Source organism: Mesocricetus auratus, unplaced genomic scaffold (assembly GCF_017639785.1).
Source record: "Mesocricetus auratus isolate SY011 unplaced genomic scaffold, BCM_Maur_2.0 Super-Scaffold_100014, whole genome shotgun sequence".
NCBI lineage: Eukaryota > Metazoa > Chordata > Mammalia > Rodentia > Cricetidae > Mesocricetus > Mesocricetus auratus.
Genome location: NW_024429197.1, coordinates 1,035,362 through 1,057,139, shown reverse-complemented (window position 1 = coordinate 1,057,139; position 21,778 = coordinate 1,035,362). Strand labels below are relative to the sequence as shown.

Here is a 21,778-nt window from a genome sequence, read left to right as displayed (position 1 = left end):
CTCCCAAAGACCCCTCAGCTCTCTCTTTCTTAGAATGTTAGATCTGAGAATTAAACTTGGTCTTCCAGAATGAGCCATTTTCTCAGTCTTCAATTTTAACACGGTTTAACATTCACAGTTAATATCAACTGAGCCCTTAGCATGCCCACATGTGTCATTCACTTAGAATGGAGATTCACATGCATTGACCCACTCGGCCTGTAGATGGTTGTATGACAGCTGCACTGCACAGACAAGAAAATATCTGTGATGGGATCCAACATGACAGCATGCTGGAAATTGATGGAGCAGGTGTCTGCACCCAGTTAAAGGGCTGGAGTCATAGCCAAGGTCATTAGCATGCAGGATCTTTTGAGAGACTAAGCAGAAACAAAGGGGGAGTCCTCACTTCCACAGTGGCTCAGGAGACCACAGAGTGACCCAACATGTGAGCCACGTTGTCCCCTGGATGTGTGAGAGGCAGCCCAGCCAGCCCCTTAGGAGTAGGCTGCACAGTTAATAGCTGTTTGATGGACACCCTCCACTATATTACAAATGGTTGGAAGCAGGATAAATGCAAATGAGCCTGGGAGGGCAGAGATCCGGCCTTCCCCTGTGTACCCTGCCACACCGAAATGTCCCGGTTCTGTCCCGAGCTTCATATTTCATGCAGGAGGCAACCCTGAGATCGTGCCTCCAAGAAACCCTAGGGAGGGCAGTCAGGATGACAAATGGGCCCTCCAACCCCCCTGTATCACAGAAATGCCAAGCACCGAGGGTGAGGGACTGAACTACCTGGGCGAGCCAGGGCCACAGGCTCCAGAGGCTGATTTGTGGGCAGAGGGACTCTGCCCTCACCCCTAGTTACATGGCTTGGAGCACAGAAAACTCCAGGAAGATTTAATGTTTTAATTTGGGCATCTGGCTTGCTCTTTTCTATTTTATTTCATTTCCGAATCATGATCTTTTGTGTTCCCTGAGAACCAAATTGAGTCATGCACCCTCGACCAGTTGGCTCCCCTCTGTCCACTTGGCTTCACGGCACAGGTTTATGGAGACACAGGAAAGATGTGTCTGGGACTGGGGAGATGGCTCAGTGAGTAAGAGTGCTTGCCCTTGAAAGCATGAGGACCCGAGTTCAAATCCCCAACTCCCATGTGAAAAGCCGAGCAAGGCTGCATTGTGCCCGTAACCTCAGCATTAGGGCAAGAGACAGGCAATCTTTCTGGTCAGCCAGTCTACACTGAAAACAGCAGGCTTTGGGTTCAGGGAGAAACCCCATCTCAAGGAAATAAGGTGGAAAGTGACAGAGGGAGACAATTTATATTCTGGCACACTCATGTGTATATATTCCCCATACATACACACACATGTGCACACACACACACACACACACACACACACACACACACACATGAAGGGAAGTGTCTATAGTGTCAGGCTTTTCCAGAGCCTGCAGTATGGACTGCTGTATCCAAGTGGACATCACTTGGAGAATCATAGAGACTTGGGGATGAGTTCACCCTAGTACTTTGTGACTCAGCTGGCTCATGTGGCCTTTCTGGCCTCAGTTTCTTCAACTCAAATTCAGTCTTCTGCATTCCTTCTTCATTGGCACAGACACAACACAAGCCACCTGTGTGCCTTGCCCTGGGGCCACCATTACTTCCAGTGACCTTCCACATGAACCTCTGGCCAAGATCTCTGTTTAAGCCAGGGAAGGCTTTATTCTCCCCATGACACAAGCCGAATCCTCTAAAATAGGATCGGAAATGGGCCTGACCGAGAGATGTTATCACTAAGGCTGCGAGGGAAGTCACAGGTAGAAGAAACTTCGGAAGGGTCAGGCTAACCCAGCAAGCTCATGTTGGCTGACTCAGTGCCCCACCTCCTGTGACAGTTAATATTCACTGCTGACTTGACAGGGTCTAGAATCACCTGGGAGACGAGCCACGAGGCACAGCTGTGAGGGATGACCGAGGTCAGCCTGCGTGTGTATCTGTGACGGAGTCTCTACATGAAGTTAACTAAGGTAGGAAGATCTACCTTAACTGTGGGCAGTACCAGCCCAGGGCCTGGGGTTCTGGACCCCCTGCCTCACATTCCTGTGCCCATGCCCTCCCCACCATGATGGGCTACCCCTTCAGACTGTGATCCTAATTAAACCCTCCTCCACTTGGTCACTTTTGGCATGTATTCTGTCACATCGATGTAACCAGCACCTCCTCCACACAGCTGTCTACAGGTCGTAGGTGGTGGGGCAAACCATCCCATCCGTTGGTCAGACCACTGATATCACAAGCCACTATGGAGGTAAGACAGCCCCTTTGCTATTGTTTAGCCCGGAGGTGGCAGAGTCAGGGTTAGAATCCAGGTCTCAAGTCTCACTCTGTGGTCCTCCTCTCTTTGCTCTTCCTTCATCCACCTTCAGGCAGGTGGCGAACACCTCAGTCACCCAGCTAGCCCTTGTGCCCATCACAGCATCTGTCACTCAGACTGCTCTCTTCGATGTTAATTGCATGAATAAACGAAGGAATGGTTGCAGTCTCTTCCCTCAAGGATGCCAAACACTTGGGGACATTCATGAATGACATTTACAGGGGACTTGGCAAGCATGGGCCCTGGGCTTGGCATATCACAACCCTCTAATCTTACAGCAGCATTAGAATTAGGGCCCCCTATGGGGAAACAGAGGCTTCTGTTGGTAAAGAAACTACCTTCTCCCACTAAGAAACATTAAGAGCTGGTCCAGACACCAAGTAGGGGACAGAGATCTATGTCCCACACTTTGAATGCAGAACTTTCCCTGTGACAGCACTGTAGTTTGTTCAAAGGAATGATTGCCACAGACTCAGCGTAGACCCTTCCTACAAACTCAGTATAGACCCTTTCTAGGAGCTGTGAACTCTCAACATCACTCCAGACTGAAGCCAAATAATGAGGCTGACTACAGCTACCAAATTATTGTTGTTTGAGGGGGTGGTGCATATGCATGTGTGTGTGCTCACCTGTGGAGGGCAGAGATTAGCCTTGGGCATTGGACAGTTCCTCAGGCACTGTCCATCTTGTTTGTTCGATACAGGCTCTGACATTGGGATCCAGGGCTTTCCAATCAGGCCTCACTGTCTGGCCAGAGAGCCCCAGGGATCTTCCAGTCTCTTCCTCACCAGTGCTGGGACTTATGTGGGTGCCCCCCTACATCTAGCTTCCTATGTGGGTGCTGGAGACCACACTGAGGCCTCCTTCTTGCACAGCAAGCACTTTAACAACTCAGCCACCTCCCTAGCCCCCTAAAGTTTTGATCTCTTTGATGCCTGTCTTGTGTGTGACAGGCAATGAAGACTCTTAAGCAGGTCATGTCGGCTTGTATTTTCTCCCTACAGATGCCTAAATCCACTGCAGGATCTGCTTTGCCAATGTGCAGACAATCCTCCTAGCTAAGTCTGGCCCTGGGATGACCGCATCCTACCAGACCGCCCCTCCAACAGTAAGGTGTGTCTTCTGAGTGGAATTCCCTTGTCTGGGCTGTTCCCTCCCAATGACTAGACCTCCCACCAGCAAAAGATTAACCAAACACAAAAGAAGAGAAATGAAAGCCATTTATGAGGCTCTTCCAGGTGATCTTAATTGCAGGTGATAAACCATTGTTAAAGGGAAGGCTTATTATAAGAAAGTGCGGACCTGCTTCGGGTGTCTATGGTAGAATGGAGAAATGGCTTTGTAAATGCCATCTCCTCTCATAAATCAGAACATGCTGTGGAGATTAGGTCATTATCCAGTGCCGGCATAAATGAGAAAATGATGTGATAGATGGCGTGCTTGAGGGGTCCGAGGGCAGAGCTGGAGAGGGGCAGGTGATGCCAGTTAGGGGTGGCAGCTGGCCAATCAAATCATATTGCCTGAAATCTAGTTTGCGGGCCAGTTCTGTTATTCTGACCATAACTGGTGCTTTCCTGTCTTCAAGTCAACGAGGCACTCTGCAGAAAATTTTATAGGGCTTCTCTTAAAGCCACAAGCTCACATCACAGAGTAATCAGATTATGTCACACTGGGGCAGTGTTGCACGAATTCTAATAGGTCTTAATAATAAAATCCCAGAGTCAGATATTGGGTGAGAGGAAGCTGAAAGATCAGAGAAGCAAAGCAGCCCTCCACTACCTCTTAAGTCTACCTGAGACCGAACGGACCATTAGTGTCCACGAATCCTCAGACTGAATGCTCACACTGACTGCCTACACGCCTAGACTGCCATGAGTTCCTGTCTCCTTCTGCCTTATATTCCTGTTTTGACCCAGCCATATGCTTTCCCGTCTCCACCTTCCAACTGCTGGGATCACCTTTGTGTGAGCTCTGTTTCTCTTTTAGACTGGATCAATTTCATGTAGCCCAGGGTGGCCTTGAGCTAACAGAGATCCATCTGCCTCTGTGTCTTGAGTGCTGGGATTAAAGATGTGTGCCACCACTGCCTGGCCTCTAGGGCTAACTAGCTTTGTACTCTGATCTTCAGGCAAGCTTTATTCATTAAATTATGAGCAAAACATCACCACAGGGTGGAGACAGGCTCAAGAGACAAGAATCATTTTAACATTGAGAAGAGATGCAGAATTTTAGGACAGCAGACTCCATCATCCAGGGCCTGTGCCAAACTGCTGACTGTGCCCCTATGTTACTGGGTACTGTCCTACATGGAGCTGCACATGTATCCAATTGAATCCACTGCAGAACTATAAGATCCAAAGGCCACGGGGATTATGGGTGCCGGAGAGAGCAACAGGGAGTCCAAAACTTGGTATTTCCAATGTACAGACTGATGAGAGAACAGGTCATTTTGTGTTTTCCTTTCACTCTCTCTGTGTGTTTTGTAGATGCATGTGTTTACGTGTGTGTGTGTGTGTGTGTGTGTGTGTGTGTGTGAGTGTGTGTTACAGATGTGAGTGTTCATATTGTGCAGGTACTCATGTGGTTTTGGGTATACATGCACACACATGCACATATGTGCACATGGAGGCAGTTGGCAACCTTAGATGTCATTTCTCAGGAGTGGTTCACCTTGATTTTTGAGACAGGGTCTTCTCATTGGCCCAGACCTTTCTAAACATCTCAGCTGTCTGCCCATTCAGCCACAGGGCTTGCCTAATTCTACTTCCCTTAGTCCTGGGATTACAACCATGTACCACCATTCTGGATTCGAACCTAGTTCCTCAGGCTCACAGAGCAGGCACTTTACTGACTGAGCCATTTCCCCAGTCCCCACGGTTTCTCAAATAGACGCTGATGCAGAAGCAGCAGTGTTGCCAAGTGTAACTGAACCCACCGCATCCATGCATTTCCTCAAACAGAAAAAGACACAGCCACTAACAGGGAGAGGCTAGAACGTACTCTCCCGCCTCTCTCCTGAAATCACTGCCGCAGTAGGAAGGAGGTGGCAGTGATGTCTTATCCGGATGTAAGCATGGAATAAATGCCTGGTTAATGTTTAAACTCCTGGAAAGTGGCCCCTGGCTAATGCTACCAGCATGAGCTTGCTCAACAGGGAATGGTCAGTTTCTGGAAGTAGTCTATGACACATGATCTGTCTCTCATCTGAGATCAGCCCTCCAGCCTCTGAGGGTTGAGCAGCTCATAACTGCAGCCTTCTGTTGCTTCCCATCAAAGACTGCAGGGAATGAGCTCCATCCAGAGGCTCTAACATGAGTATGAGTTGGTTCCAGGTATATTAGGAAGTAGGGACAGCCAATAGGCTACCAGGAGATGCATAGATCCTCCTCCAAGTAAGGCTCCTAAGTCACACAGACAACCAACCTTGCCTTTGGGAGACAGAAGAGGACTGGGGAAATAAAAGGGTTTCCTTTAAAAGGGAGATGACTTGGAGTTCAACAACGAATGCACCATTAACAACAGAATTCTACCCAAATGAGTCATCCCATTCAACCAGGAGTCCTCAAGCCAGGAACTCTTTGGTCACCTACAGGGGACATCTGGTAACATCTGAGGACTTTGGAGGTTGTCCTTCTTTTGGAAGGCATCTTACCTTAGGGACCTTCATAACAGAGGCTCTAGGGACCTTGGGGGTCTCCTTGGAGGGACAGTGAAGAAAATAAAAGAAGTGGATTTGGTAGCTTAGCTGCTTTTATCCCCCCTCTCCTGCTGAAACATGGGGAATACCAACTTTCATGCACTGATAACTCAAGTCTCCATACCAGGGCTCCCCATACTCTAAAGCCCTGGATGGTGGTGATGTGGGGTATGGAAGACCTTGTCCTTCAGGGAATTCACTGCCAGTCGGAAGACAGTCTCCTAGTGATCTGGCTAGGTTACCAGTCTTCTCAACTTCATACCACCCTGCCACCCAAAGCACAGAATTTCAAATGGAGAGCATGGAAAAACAAACGAGAAGAAAGAGGGGCATGAATCCCACCCGCCATGTTCCAAATCGCACTTAAAGTTAGACAAAGACACCGTGTTCAACAGTCGCCTCTTTTAAAATTCAAGTTCACCCAGGAAGGTGAAGAAGTTCAAGTTTGTTTGTCGTAGTTGGCGAGAGGCTCAGCCTCAGCCAAGAGGCTAACAGGAGTGGGAAGCTCCTTCCAAAAGCTGTGGGTGTGCGTGCTTTGAGATCTGCACCTTCTCTCGCTCTCTTGAGGGACAGAGAGCTTTTTAACAGCTGTCATTCTAGATCCAAGCTTGCATCTCCCCCACTCACTCTCCCCTGAATTACTTGCTATTTTCATTGGTTATATCGTTTGTACAAAGCACAGGGTTTCATTCTGGCATCGTCACACACATTGAATACACCTCGATCACCCCCGCCCTCCATGACCCTCTCTATCTCCCCTCCCCCTTCCTCCTCCTCCACAGTCCCTTTCTGTTTTTATATAGATTCTACACACATGAAAAAAAAGCACACAACACAACACACACATGTCCTGTAGAGAAAGCATTTCCATTAAGAGGTGGGAAGGAACCGAAAGTTGAGTCCTCAAGAACGAGGTCAACATCTGAGGATTTCTTTATTTTTTGAGTCAGTCTTACTATGTAGCCCAGACTGCACTTGAACTCTGTCCTTTAGGCCTTGGACTATCAAGAGCCAGGCCTAACTCTTTATCCATGATCTTTCTCTAGGCAGGAAGGTCCCACCTCATCGCTGTAATCTGCTGTGCCCAGCCCCAACCTATGAAGGAACTGCATTGTTTAATAGTCTGTCATGACCAGCTTGCCCTTTCCTGGTGACATTAATGTGCCTCCACTCTGTTCTTACTACGTGTCACGGCTGTCATGCCCGTCAGCGAAGCCTCTGTGCTGTCACTTCCTTGCTGTTTCCCCATTATATGTCTAGACCTTCATTATAAAAAGTAATTATGTTTCCGAGTCAGCCACACCTACCAGGCTGAGCGATAGCTTGTCCGTATCTTATTAAATCTGTGATTTCTAAATCTATGAGCCCAATTTCCTAAGACAGACAGAGGCAGGACAAAAGAGGGAGGGGAGGTGGTGGACAAAAGTCATCCCATCCCGGAGGCGGGTGTCTTCAGGCAGCAGGCAGTGAAGTATGCTCATTTTCCTTGTAGGGAGGTGGGCGGGCTCAGGGTCAGCAGGACCTGCTGACACATTTGCTCACTTGTCAGCTGACCACTTTGGGGAGCTTGGGGTAAGGAGGCAACTAAACCTTTCTAAATCTCAATTTCTCCAAGTCAGACTTTGGCTCCAAGAAAAACCTTTCTATGAGATCCAGACTGATCTGGAAACCGTGTGTGTGTGTGTGTGTGTGTGTGTGTGTGTGTGTGTGTGTGTGTGTTCGCTCAAGTGGAAACCAGAGGTCCATGTAAGGTGTCTTCCCGATTGTTCTTCACTCCGTGCTCGCTTAGGCAGCACATATACTAAAACTGTTCTTCACTCCATCTTACTCGTTTTTTTTGTCTGTTGAGACAAGGTCTCTCCCTAGGCCTGGGGCTCACTTGTTCCACTAGGTTTGATGGCCAGCAAGCCTCAGGGAGCCTCCTGTCTCCACCTCACGCAGTGCTGGAGTGTCAGGTATTGGCTACGATGCCTAGTGTTCTGAATGGGTTGTGGGGGTCAAACTCAAGTTCTTATGCCTACACTTTTCTGACCGAGACTTCTCCCCATTCCTGTCACAAGGTTGTTTAAAGGATGAATGGAGGCATTACAAATAAAGTGCTCAGAGCAATGCTTACGCCTGATGTTAAAAAGACTTGTCATTAACCAATGAACCTTACATGCATCATGTAATAAGTAGACTAATCCTACATATCCACAAGTCAGTATTGTCTGGCCATTTGTCCATACATCCATCCACCTACCCACCCATCCAGTCATCTGACTGCCTATGCATTAATCTCCCCATCCACCCACTCACCTGCTTATTCAACACTTATTTACTGAGCTCTTCTGCTGGTCAGGCAGAGTTCTAGGAAGCAGAGGAAAAGCCTCTGTCCTCCTAGGCACTGTCAATCTGAGATGACCCTTACTTGAGGTCCCATCTAGGGATAATTTTGGCCCAAGGAGACATGTGGCAACTTCTGGGGACATTTTTGGTCATCACAACTGGGTATGGAGAGAGCCCATGGTGTCGGGATCGAGCTAAACCTACGATGCGCAGAGAGGCCCCAGCAACAAGGGATTGTCTCAGCCAGTCAACAGCTCTGAGGATGGGGACTCCAGGGAAAGGGTCTGTGAGAAGTCAACTGGTCCACTACTGGGAATGTCTGGGGGTCATGGGAAATTCCCAAGACCATAAAGGAAGAAGAAACGAGGGCCTTGGTTGGAAGGAGAGTAGGGGAATCCCCAAATTCCAATTTTGTTTAGATCCTTCCTTTCCAAGATACAGAAAGCACATGAAGTCCAAGAGATCAGAAGTCCCCAACCCAAGTTCCTAAACTTTCCCTCCATTGTTGACCCCGGGGCCACTAAGCTTGCAGGCAGACCCAGCTGCCTCCTTGTTGACAGGTTCACTGACTCAGAAAGAGTTGGATCATAAGCAGCCCTCAAAATACCACCAACCTTAGGCTCCACCTTTTGGGGGGAGGAAAGGCCCCATCATCTGGGAGAGGAGGCTTATATGATCCAAGTCCTCTTAATGGAGCCAATCTAAGAACTCTTCCAGCTTAGGGGGCAGCCAGGGAGCGTGCAGGCTTAAACAGCAGAGAGACCTGTAGGTTTAATCTTGGCCTGGTATGTGGTCATAGACTGACCCTAGGCATCCAAGCGTTGTATGAGTGAGGACAGGGACACTGCAGCCAGATCTTGGTCTCCTAACAGCTGCATGTTCTTTGGCAAGTACCTTAGCATCTCCATGCCTCAGTTTCCCCATGTAAGAAATGGGTACAAGAGCCACAGCTGCTTGTTAAGTCATTACAAGGACCCCTGGTTGCCATAGGATGCATTAACACATGGTACCTGACGTTGTCACCATCTTAGTCATTTTCATGTCACTACAGACAAGGGACTTTACATCTTTGAGATGTGGTTTCCTTTACCCCACACTGGGCATTAAGTGTTGCCCTCATACTGGGCCTGGGATTCATGTAGAATATACGTTTATTATTGTTCACTGGAAACTTTGACAAAGGCATTGATATAAGATCTCATTTAAAGCTATAGTAAAATATTGAAAAAAGGGAGAGAGGGCATGTGTTACAGATGCCCTGGGACTCCACGATGCTTTGTCACATACCTCAGAGGTGTTCTCGGAGAACCACAAAGATGAAGGTGAATGGAAAATATTAGGCCCGGGCTGGCTTCCTCCCAAAGGCCATTTGGATCACAATGAACGATTCAAACACTCATACAGCTGAGGCAATATTGAGAGGGTAAGGCTTTGCCATCCCTACAGGAGTCCCTAAGCACATGCTTGGATGGAAGGGGACAGGGGCTGGCGGCTGAATGGGGCATCATCTCTTTACAACTTGTCTGTGTCCTTCGGGCTGACAGTATAGTCTAGAAGGGGAACAGAAGCCCGGGCCTCTTTGCTGGCAGAACTGTCTGTTACAAGCTGTGGGGTGAGGGTCCCCATTGATCAGAAGGGGAAGAAGGGTCAAGGGCTTTTCAGGAGCCTGACCCAGAGGTCCGGCACCACTCAACAAAGACACCAGAATAAATTTAGAACCCATGATTTCCTTTTACACAGAAGCCACCTGCTTGAACAGTCGCAGTTGCCAAACTGCGTCCAGCGTCTTTCATGTCTGCGGAGGCTGAGGATTCCAAGGGGGAAGCAGGAAGGCCCGCAGAGCCCAACCTGCATGATCCAAGATTCATCAAATGAGCAAGATCATTAGGTCTCATCCAGCTTCCCCGGGGTAGGAGAAACATTCTGAGCCAAGGTCTTCTGCCAGCTTCTATGAAGGCAAGGTGGGCCAGGCAGGGAGAACAGAGATGGTAATTTTGGTCTTGGTGGAATGTACCCTGCTAAGAAGTATCTACCAGGTACACTCTGCCACTGTGGATGGTTACCCTGTATCTTCAGGGATGCTGTTTCTTCTTAAGAGATTCTGCTTTCCTGCATCAACTACTGTGTGATATGCTGGTGGCACCTGTGCCATCTTGAGTGTCACTTGCCCTGATATCCAGCCCAAACAATAGGTGCTAATTCATATTTGATAGATCACTTAACACCCAGCTCTCTGGGTCTAACAGACAGAATGAGTTCCCTCCCATCTTGCCTGATATATGTGGCATGTGTGTATACATGTAAGCATGTGTGTGCACGTGGGGCCAAGGACCAGAGTTCAAGTAGACCAATCCAGGGCATGCAAAATTCATCATGAAACTAGGCTCCTGCGGCCTCAAGGATGGGAACGCTAGGCCCTTTCAATGCTGACTACAGCCAATGTACACATGCTTTTAATCCATGTGAGTTGTTAGAACTTTCCAATAATTATAACACAATGAAGAGTCATACTTGGCATGGCTTAATTTTAAGTCTTAATGATTAGAGATCTTCAAAGCTGAAAGACTGCGGTACATATATACACATGTATGTGCATACATCTGTAAATATATACGCACACACACACACACTTCTCTACTGCTAAGAACCTTTCAAAATTTTGGTCTTAAAGATATGGAATTAAAGCAAATGTTCTCATTTCCTTCTCTGTCACTGTGATCAAACTTTGACCAAGAGCAACCTAGAGAAGAAAGGGTTTATTGGCTTACAGTCCATCATCAAGGGAAGGAATCCAAGGCTGGAGGTTGAGGGACCTAGGGGCAGGAACGGATGCAGAGACCAGGGAAGAAAGCTTCTAACTAGCTTGCTTCCAGGCTCACGTTCAACTACCTTTTATTGCACAGCCTACACCCACCTGCATAGGGTTGGTAGCACCCATAGTGGGCTGGGCCCTCCTAGGTCAATTATCAATCAAGCAAATGCTCCACAATGGAGGTAGTTCCTCAAATGAGGTTCCTTCTCCCCAGGTGTGCTAAGTTAGCCAGCGCAATTAGTACTGCCTCTCCCTGGCAACCTGGGCTGCTAACCACACTTAGCATAAGAAGTTATCATATAAGGTCTTGAATGTGCCCAAGACCCTGAGTTTAACCTTCTGTGCTCCACATGGCTTACAGGTGGGCAGGCAGACTTCCAGTGAGCAGTTCTCATCTGCCAAGCCCATCTGCTACCCACTCCCTGGCAGTCAGGAAGTCACAAATTAGAACCCTATGGGATCCCTAAAAGGCAACATCGGTGTTGAAGAGTGAGGGGGAGGGTGTGGAGACACTGGTCACCTCACACTGAGATGATATACATGGGACTAGGCCTCTTGTGGAAATCAGACCAGCTAAGACTTCCAGTTGATATCAAAGAAGTTTTGCAAAGCCACAAAAGAAAAAATCAGGAAAGAAACACCATAATATGAAATGAGCCACAACCAGAAACTCCACTCCAGGGACCCTCCCAAGGCATCTTTAAAGACAAAGGAAACATAGTAAATGATAGACAATCAATAACTAATTTCAGCCACGCTGGCTCCATGTGTAAGCAATCTCTTGGTGACTCCAGGATTTTAGGAGGAACTGTAAAGTCCTGATTTCCGCCTTCCAGGTTTAGGCAAAGACACAGCCCTTCAGCCCACTGCAGAGACAAAAAGCGGGGGGCCTCAAAGAGGTTGTCACATGCCTACATTCCACTCTGTCTGCCATTGGGAGATCCCCTCTTTTGAAGGAACCCCCCAAAATGAGAGCAAAGGGCAGACTGAACGGAGGAGAAGCGGGTGCCAACGCCCAGAAGTTGTTTCTCAGAACAACAATGTCTAGTGTCTCTGTGGACTCCTCCCACACACCACTCCAAAGGTAAGGCAAACTTCACCAGGGCTTTCAGCGTTTTGTAGAGAGGAGATGCCAAGACCTAGGCAACTGCCTGGAGAAGGAATAGTTATGAGAATTTACAAAGATAGAGACTGATCCTTCCCACCTTCCCATTTTAACAATGGAGGCAAACGGGGACTGCCCCACCCCTCCCCAGCACCAAAGATGCTTTCTGTACCTCTAGTTGCCAGTGGGGACCGGAGAGAGGGCACAGTCAGGAAAATGCTCTTCCTGCACAAACATGAGCACTTGAATTCAGATCCCCACCATCCACGGACAAAAGCTGGGCTCAGTACCACTGGGAAGGCAGAGACAGGAGGGTACCCGGAGCTCACTGGCCAAGCCAGTCTAGCTAATCAGTGAGCACCAGGTTCCCTTAGCAACCCTGTCTCAAGAAATGAGTGGAGAATGACTGAGGCAGGCCCTAGTGCTGACTCCTGGCATCCACAGGCATACATGTGCACATACCCCAAGTAAACAGTGAACTCAAAGCACTCAGCATCCATCCTACTGGATGTAAAGCATTTTATGGTCTATACAGTTAACACCTATTTAAATTGGGTGTAATGGCTCTTAATTGTTTTATTCTATGCACAGCAAAGCAGCCAATTGAATCTAATATTAGTCATTCATCAGATAAAACATTTTCAGAGAAGCAAACTGCTATATTTTGCCTTCAAAGAACAGCAAGCATTTTTAAAAACACTTCCCCAGAGCTGCTACTGAGAGGAAAACAGTTTAGAAATGCTCCTTCAAACAACCCTCTTCCCACAACAAGATGAACTGAAACAAATGCTTAACTCTGTATTTTGGTTTTTTTTTTTTTTAAACTAAGCCTCTTTCTGTCCACCTGTCAAAAGCAGTTGTGACCCCATCAACCTAAGAGGTGGTCTCTGGGGCTGTGAAATGTGCCACCCGGCACGGATGCCCTTGGCGCGGCTGGCCTACAGTTCTCCTTAGGATTATCCAACTCACTTGCAACAGGAGAGAGGCGATGGGCCTGCTGCCAAGAGCTCTTTCAACAGAAATTCCGAAAGAAGATCCTGCGAAGTGCCGAGAGCCCAGATTTCCAGCAGTTCACTGTCTAGATTCTGTTACATAGCAACCATGCCCGCTCACACAGGGTACCCAAGTGAGTTAATATTTTGTTTAAACGACATGCTGCCTTAACCCTCTAGGAAAACCCGAGTTTGCTTCATCACAAGGCACCAACCTAGTGGTCTCGCCTGCAACAAAAGTACCCAACAATGGAGTGATGCACTTCCTTTATTCATTTCCAAAAAGAATTTAAAAAAACCTGAAAATGGATCTCACAGTGTCTTGGTGGGAGGTGGGGATGTAAAAGGTGGCATATTCCAGTTATCACTTGTGCTAATATTGCTAAAGGCTTTTTAGCATGCTCCTAATGTGTACATGCTGCGCTTTAGCTAAGAGTGACTTGATGCTGTTGTGTTTTGAAAGATACTCATTTCGCTCAAAACCTCGATCTGAGACGTGACAACTTAACCGCACCAGACGTTCTTAGGGTCTGGTCCCACTGAGCAGCTCTGGTGTAGGCGAAATGAAAACACATGAGTGACTCTAACGTGGAAGAAGAGAAAGCCCAAGGGTCCCAGTTTCCCTGCACACCCTGGTGCCTTGTCAGGTAGGAGACGAGGAAGGCAACCAGCCATATTTGAAAATTAGCTTGCAACAACTCAAGGCTCCCCTTTAGGAACATAATTGAAGTTGTGGCAAAAGAGTTGACCAGACCAGCTCTGCTGAGGGCTTCTAGCAAAACAGTGTCATAGTCCCCAAGGGGAAAAAACAAACAAACAAAACAAATAAAAGCAAAATCCCACAAAGACTAAATGACATATATGTACATATATACATATATATAAATGACATATGTATACATATATATGCATATTATATATGCATGTGTGTACACATGTATTCCAGGATACGGGTGCTGTTACTATGGATAAGTAAAGCCCTGCTGGTCTTATACAGTAGTCTCATTTTCCTCCACACACCTCACCCACGTAAAGTCATACTAAGTTAAATAGCTGTGTGAACCACCGATGAGTTCAGTTAAAAACCATTAACACACTTTCTGATTATACAATCACCAAGGGCACATTGCACAGATTCTGAAAACCATCCGCAGGACTGACGGAAACAAGACCCTCCTCCTCTGTCCTCCTGTTACCTGCCCATCGCCAGGCATGGACACAGGCACTGGGCAGGTGCAAAGGTTCCCATGGGCACAGGGGGGCTCCCGGTGGAATGTGGTTGTAAAGACACTGAGTGATCCCAAAGCCACTTCCATGTCTGCAGCCTCGTGCATCTTAGTAGAAAAAACAAAACAAAACAAAAAAGAAACAGGAAACACCCCCTGTTGTTCCTCTACAACCATTTAGTCATCACGATGCCAGGCTTAGTCTTTTGATTTTCTAGTGAAGTGCACCAACGGGGCACTTCAGAGTCCTTAGCACGCCCAGTCCACAGCACAGCCAGCACCCAGACGAAAAGCCACTTAACTTTTCCTTGTCCAGGAACCGGTGGATGGTGGGGACATCCCAGCATCACTCGGTGTCCCTTCCCAACAAAATGCCAGCTCTTAGCCAGTTCTGGAATATTAGAACAGTCGCCGCTTACAAAAACCAAAGCATTATCCTGCAGTCTGCAAAAGCCTTCTCTCACCGACGGTTCTTCTTCACGAGATGACATAACCAGGTATGGATGACAAGATCAACCAGATGCCAACCTTGGAAACCCTGTAGCAAACGCCAGGGCCACACCACCTTCTATTACATCATGGCCAAATTACATCCAAGATTCCTAAGGATGCCCAACAGGGCTCTGGAAGTACCAAGTTAGGGTCTGACTTAGAATTTACAAAACTGCAGATCTTGAAGCTGGGAATCTCATTGGGCAAAGGCATACCTTCTGGTGAAGATAAGGCCAAAACAGACCGATGGAGCAAGAGACAGCATCCTCATAAACAAACAAACAAACAAAAAACAGTCTCTCTCAACACTCAGGAGGAGCTGTTGAGATCGCAGAACCAGAAAACCATTCTGAACCATTGAGCACTGGTACCTTACACTCCAAGTGACATATTTATTATACAAGTGGCCCCTCTTGGACTGGAGGTTTTCTTCCCCCCTATTCTTCTCTTCTCCCCATCCGTTTGGATTTTAGCAGTTTAGGTTACAATTCAAATGGTTTGAATAAGCAGCCGTATTGCTTCTTAAAGGGCGATGGGGGGGGGGTCGCAAAAAGCTTGCTTCAGCTTTTGCTTTCCAACTCTCAGAAAACACCACGCATGGCAGAGCCACCTTATTTTACACCTTTAACCCTTGCTGGGGGTTCAGAAGTGTCATCTCTCAATGTCAGCACTGGCCAGCTGTCTTTTCTTCTAAACTGCACAGGGTCCTTCTAACAGGGGCTCCTAGCAACCCACCATTCAAGCCTTCATTCCTCCAGACAGCCATCAATCAACCTTTGAGATCTGTGATTTCCCCCTGGGAAGCACTCTTCTCCGTATAGTTGCTGGAAATGTAAAACTCCCTGCAGACCAAGCATCCACAGGACTGCCTGCACCATCTCAAGCCTGTAGAAAATAAACTCCAGATGCAACCCAGCCAAGGGGCTTGGCGTTCATGGAGAAAAGTGCATGTAAGTCCACTCCCCCAGGGTAGCAGAGCCCAAAGATTCCCCGGGGGAAATCTTTTCAGAGGCCTTTGGAACTGGAGGGGTGGGGGAACTGTGGGGCGAGGGCATGAAAAGTTTGCCGCGGAGCTGGGGTCTGTGTGTTCTCCAAAGGGCACTTTCCACTGCCGCCTGAAAAGGACCAGCCAGCAGCGCCTAGCTCTAGCCATCAGGGCCAGCGTGACCGTGTGACCCCGTGCACACTGCACCCGGGTTGGCGTTAATGATAACCGCGTTGCAACTCCCAAGCTGGGAAGCAGTGGGTGGACACGGCCAGGCGAAGAGGGTTACAATTCAAAGCCACAATTCAAAGCCATCTAGCTGCGAGTGTTGGCCGGGTACCGCGGGTCCGACCACCACTGGGACCGGTGAGCGCGCTCTGGGTCCCCGCCCCGGCGCCGGGCTCTCCTTACCTTGCGCGCTGTGCTGATGGTTCTCCATGGTCGCCGCTGCCGAGTCAGCCACCGTCACCGCTGATGCCGAGGCGCTGGTCGCAGTTCCCGGGCCCGAGCCGGGGCCGCCGCCTCCGCCGCTCAATTCCGCCAGTCTCCGGTTGGTGGCCGTGAGCTCGGCTCGCAGGTTGGTCACCTCCTGGCTGGCCGACTGGACCGCCCCATCGATGCGGAGCGCGAGCTGCTTATTGTCTTCCATCATGCTCAGGATTTTGGCCTGGGGGCGAGAGAGGTGACAAAGAGCTGCATGATGTGCGTGGGGGCGCGTGGCCGGCCGTGGCCCCGGCTCTACCTGTTGGGTCACCCTAGCGGCCCGGGTTCCCCCGCGCCCCGACCCCCGGGCACCGGCAAGCGCCGGCTCCTCCGGCGCAGGAATGACAGCGGCGCCTCCAGCCCGAGCCGCGGCGGTGGCGAGGCGGCGGGGGGAGGAGGAGGAGAAAGAGGAGGAGGAAGGGAGGAGGAGGAGCAGCCGCGAACGGAGAGACCCCGGCGGGCGGGCTAGCTGTGAGCAGAGGACACCGTGCGCCGCCCGGGCCAGGCGCTCTCGGAGTGGAGCCTACCATTCGCGCCTCGCTCGGGAGGGGGCCCTGCCGGGGACCTTTGGGACCTCCTTGGCCTCGTGAGCCCCCCACCTCCGGGACACACCCCCGGAGAGTGGGGGAGGAGGGCGGCGCCCGTGTGTGGTCGGAGGTGGCACCCTCAAGTGAAAGGTTAGGGATGCATCCTGGACCCTGGCTGTCCCACTGTCCCCTCCCTGCGGCTGTGGGCAGCCCCGCCCCGGCCAACTACTGCCCCGCTCCGGGCTAGGGTCGCCGCGGAGGAGGCGGTGGATGCTTAGCAGAGAGAGAGAGGTGCTTGCATAGGGGGCCCCTTGGAGGGGAGCGTGGGATGGAGAGCCGAGGGAGGGGGCTGCTGGAGTGAGCTCAGGAGTGGAGTTCTTGCTTAGCCAGTTGCAGGGATGAAATGCCCAGCAGGGAGGAGAGCTGGTGGACAGTGAGCTAGCCACCTTCCACCCCCATCTCAGTGTCTGACCTGTGCTGTCCTTGCCAGCCTGGACCAGTGGTGCTGAGGCCTGTCTGCAGTGTGTGCACCCCCTGGATGGAGGGCCAGCTTCAACCTGGTCCTAAGCTGCTTGGCTGGCCTGAACGTTAGTGGGAGTAGGGAGCTGAAGCCAGAGGAAGGTTGGGAGGTGTGGCGGCGGCGGCAGCAGGGGGGTGGGGTGGGATCTTTCTTTTTCTCTTCTCCTTCCAAGGTAGGAATGTTGAACCTGGCTGCCTCGGTTTACCTTACTCCCCCTTCTGAGAAGAATCGAGGTAACCTTAGCTTGGATAAGCCCTCCTGGCTCCTTTCTCTCCCAGAGCACACACAGGCTTTGCATTTTTCTGTGGGGCCCTGGATTCCAGCCACCAGACCTTGTTACCATAGCAAGTTTCATTCCATGCAAATAGCAGGTTTTCAAAGGGCCAAGTGTAACCCCGCCAACAGAGTGCCACCATTCCAGTCCAGTCAACCTGAGAACAGGGGCTCAGAGAGAACTGCGAAGCCAAGGGGGTGCTCTAGATGAGATACGCACCCTCTAGGTTCAAGAGCATGTCTTGGAAGTTCACGAGAACCAAGCAGAACATGCATGCATGAGGCATTTGTGGGTGGTTGACTCAGTAGGGTAAAGAATACTTGCCCTGTTTTAGGAGGAAACTGAGGATCTGGGCAGCATTTGTCAATTACCCGTCAAGTCCACAAAAACCAGATGGTGAGAGGTTGGGAGTAAGTAATCCTATGATTCCAGCTAATCCCATGTGCTTTCCCTAAACTTTTCTTTTTGGTGTGTGTATGTGGCGGGGGGGGGGGAGCAGGGTCTCTCTAACTCACTACATAGTGGAGAATGACCTTGAATTTTTGATCTTCCTGTCTCTACTATTGGATTGCTGGCGTTACAGGCCAGTGCTGAGCTTAACAGGCATGTCACATTACACCTAGTTTATTCAGAGTTGGGATCAAACTCGGGGCGTGGGCATGCTTCGAAAACTCTACCGCCCCACTGACTTCTTTTACACAGACCCATAAAAGCATATGGTTGCCCTGCCCCTCTCCCAATGGGCAATCTTTTGCAAGGGGTGAGGACATTCTTAGATGGCAGAGCGCAGGTCCCAGGGCACAGTTTCCTCCTGTCCACTTGGCTCAGTTAGGGACCCCACCTCTGACATTAGTATTCTCAGCTCAGCTTTGACTAAGTAGGTCAACAGAGATCTGCAGAGAGGCTGGGTGTGTTTAACACCCAGATCCAGTTCTTGGAAGGCCTTTGGGGAGAAACTAGGAGGCATCTAACCACAAGGCTCCACAGTGCTTCAAAAGGATGATGTCACTGGGGAACCAAGTTTGGCAATACTTTGAAACATTATAGGTGGTGTAATGCCCTTTAACACCAGCACTCAGGAGGCAGGAGCAGGAGGATCTCTCTCAGTTTGAGCCCATTCTGTTTCATACAGGGAGTTCCAGGCCAGCCAACCATCCAGGGCAACATAGTAAGCCACTGCCTCAAAACAAACAAACGAGCAAATTAATTAGCTAATTAAAGAAAGAGAAAGGTTAAGCGAGGAATCACATTGTAACTCAGCATAGCCATTCTAAACAACCCAGAGAACTAAAGAAAAACTCCAGGAATGGTGGGAATGGTGTCAATGTTCATAGCTGCCCACCAAGGGAATGAAAAAACAGTGCTAGCCACCCACATGGTGGAATATCATTCAGCCATGGGAAGGAGTGAAAGACAGACATGGCATTCCTTATCATCATGAACCGCCAAAACACTGTGCCAGACACAAAAGGTCATGTGATGTGTGACTCTGTTCGTGTGAGAACCCAGGAGAGGTGACTGTAGGGACACAGAAGGCAGACAGGTGGTGGAGAGAGCAGAGCCCGAGGAGGAAGTGCTCACAGTGTTATTCCAGGAGTTATGTAGGGTATGCTGTGGTGGCGAAGATGTCTCAGAACTAGACAGTGGCTGTGTTTGCACAATGTTGTAAACAGACTAAATGTCATCAATTTGCTTGCAAAAGAGCGGTGGATATCATCTTATATAAATTTTGAGGGCATAAAATAAAAGGCATGCATGGGTGGTGGTAGGGGTGCCCCAGGAGTAAATTCAATCAGAAAAGGAGAGGCTATATGCAGAAGGTGTGTGTGTGTGTGTGTGTGTGTGTGTGTGTGTGTGTGTGTGGGTTCACACCCTTTATGACACCAGAAGGGCAGGGATTGTGTCTATTTGCATGATCATCTAGCTTCACCGTGAACTCATGGGCAGGAGAGCAAGGTGGCTGGGTCTTTTATTGTTTGTCACCTCGCCCATAGCAAGTGCTCCATCCTCCACCGTGTCTGTGTGTGTTTGTGCAGTAAACAAACTGAGGAAGTGTTACTCATTTTCCCTCCCTGGAGAGACTGTCCCACACACTGGCATCTTAACATCAAATCAGAACAAAACAAACATCTACGGAGAGAGAGAAGCAAGAATGTATTTTCAGATTTCTCCCGTGTGTGTGTGTGTGTGTGTGTGTGTGTGTGTGTGTCTCATGTGTGCATGGAAATGTTTGCACATCTACTTGTGTGCACATGTATGTAGAGGCCAGAGGTATCAATATTCATGCCTCTCCATCTTATCTTTTTTTGAAACAGGATCTTTCACTGAACCTGAAGTTCACAGGTTTGTTAAGACTGGCTGGCCAGTGAGCCTCAGGAATCTGCCTGTCTCTGGCCCCCAGTGCTGGGATTATAGGCATGGCCCACATTTTATGTGTGTGTCGAGGGTTCAGAACTAGGGTCCTGATGCTTGTAAGGCAAGCACCTTACTGACTAAGCTGTCTCTGAAGCCTCCCCCCCAAGTCTCTTCACATTGCTTTATGTGGTTTCATGGACCCTGATTTAGAAACGTAGGGGATGCTTCCAGGGTTTTAAAAGAATTTAAGGGTTTTGTTTAATTTGTCTTTACAAGCATGATACAAAGGGCTTTTCTCAGCTGGGCCACACTGCATTCACTTGCACACAAAAGTATCCAATCTCAGGCAGAAACTTCGGGGGATGCACCTGTTCTCACCAAAAGGTCTACTTGGACTTCCTGAATTCCAGCTTAGCACACTGCTCCTCCCTGGATGACCTCCAGGAGCAAAATATCTGCAGAAGCCATATCTTCTTATGGTGGCCCGGATAGAGGAAATTCCTAGCAAGAACCTATGCTCAGTGGGTTGAGGAGATGGCCAAGTTGTTAAAGTACTTGGTGTGCTAGCAAGAGGACCAGAGTTCAGAGTTTGGGTCCCCAGAATCCTTGCACATGTCACATGAGTATGTCAGCTTGCCTATAATTCCAGCCTCAGGTGTCAGAAGACAGGGCGTCCCCAGAGCAAGCTGGGAAGTAGGACTAGTCTTACAAATGAGCTCTGAGTGTGGAGAGACCCTCCTCAGTGAATAAGGTGGAAGAGGCATGGAAGGTGTTTATTGGCATCAACTTTGGACCTCCATACACACATGCACCTGCTCATACACATGCAAACATGCACACACACAGGCATGCATACCTTACATACACAAATGGAGAGAGACTGAGACAGACAGAGAGAGAGAGAGAGAGAGAGAGAGAGAGAGAGAGAGAGAGAGAGAGAGACTATCAAGCTATCAAGGCTCAGTGCACATCCATAGCAGACAACGCATCTGCATGCACTGGACCCTCTAAAGGGAGAACTGGGGATAGCAACCTGGATCCCCACCTATGCGGTTGCCCTCCTCCATGGTGTAACGATGCTGTCTGGTAGGAGAAGGCAACAGGCCTCATGTCCTCTAGCTTCTTCCTGGTCTGCCAACAAGTGGAGGCTAGATGCAGAAACAAGGCCCTGTAGATGCCAAGGAAGGAGCCAGGAGCAATTAACACCATGCTCTAGAGAGTGAGCCATCTTCAGGCTGTATCACAGGGCTTGTTCTAAATGACAGGTAAGGCCACAGCCTAGCACAGTCAGGCCGCTGGCTCCTTATCCTACAGCTCTCGGCTCTCCCCACCTGGGAGCCTTCCTCTCTTTTTGCTTTTCTCTTGCCTAGAATATTCGCCTCCGACTCTCTGCCCCTGATTCCCTGTCATCTCTCAGCTTTAACATTCCACTCTGACATTTCGTAGCATGGATCACCACTGATGGCTGTTCTGTGTATTTACTTGATAGCTCAAGCCACTGTGTTCTCGGCTGGATTGAGAGGGAAGCCATCATCAGTGTAGCTCACTTGAATAGAGGTCTTTCTGTTTCTCTGCCCGAGGCCCCAGGCAGCCCTGCTTCTTCTGTTTTGTGTTGGCATTCCCA

General features: G+C 49.3%; 1 protein-coding gene across 3 annotated transcripts in view; it reads right to left on the bottom strand.

Annotated features, from left to right (window-relative positions):
* Kazn (kazrin, periplakin interacting protein) overlaps positions 1 to 21,778 on the bottom strand; it is a 981,286-nt gene that overhangs the window by 357,921 nt on the left and 601,587 nt on the right. For all 3 annotated transcript variants that reach the window (XM_040757474.1, XM_005081094.4, XM_040757478.1), the window contains one exon: positions 16,407 to 16,662. In XM_040757474.1, the coding sequence (XP_040613408.1) occupies positions 16,407 to 16,662 (256 nt within the window). The remainder of the gene's footprint in view (positions 1 to 16,406; positions 16,663 to 21,778) is intronic.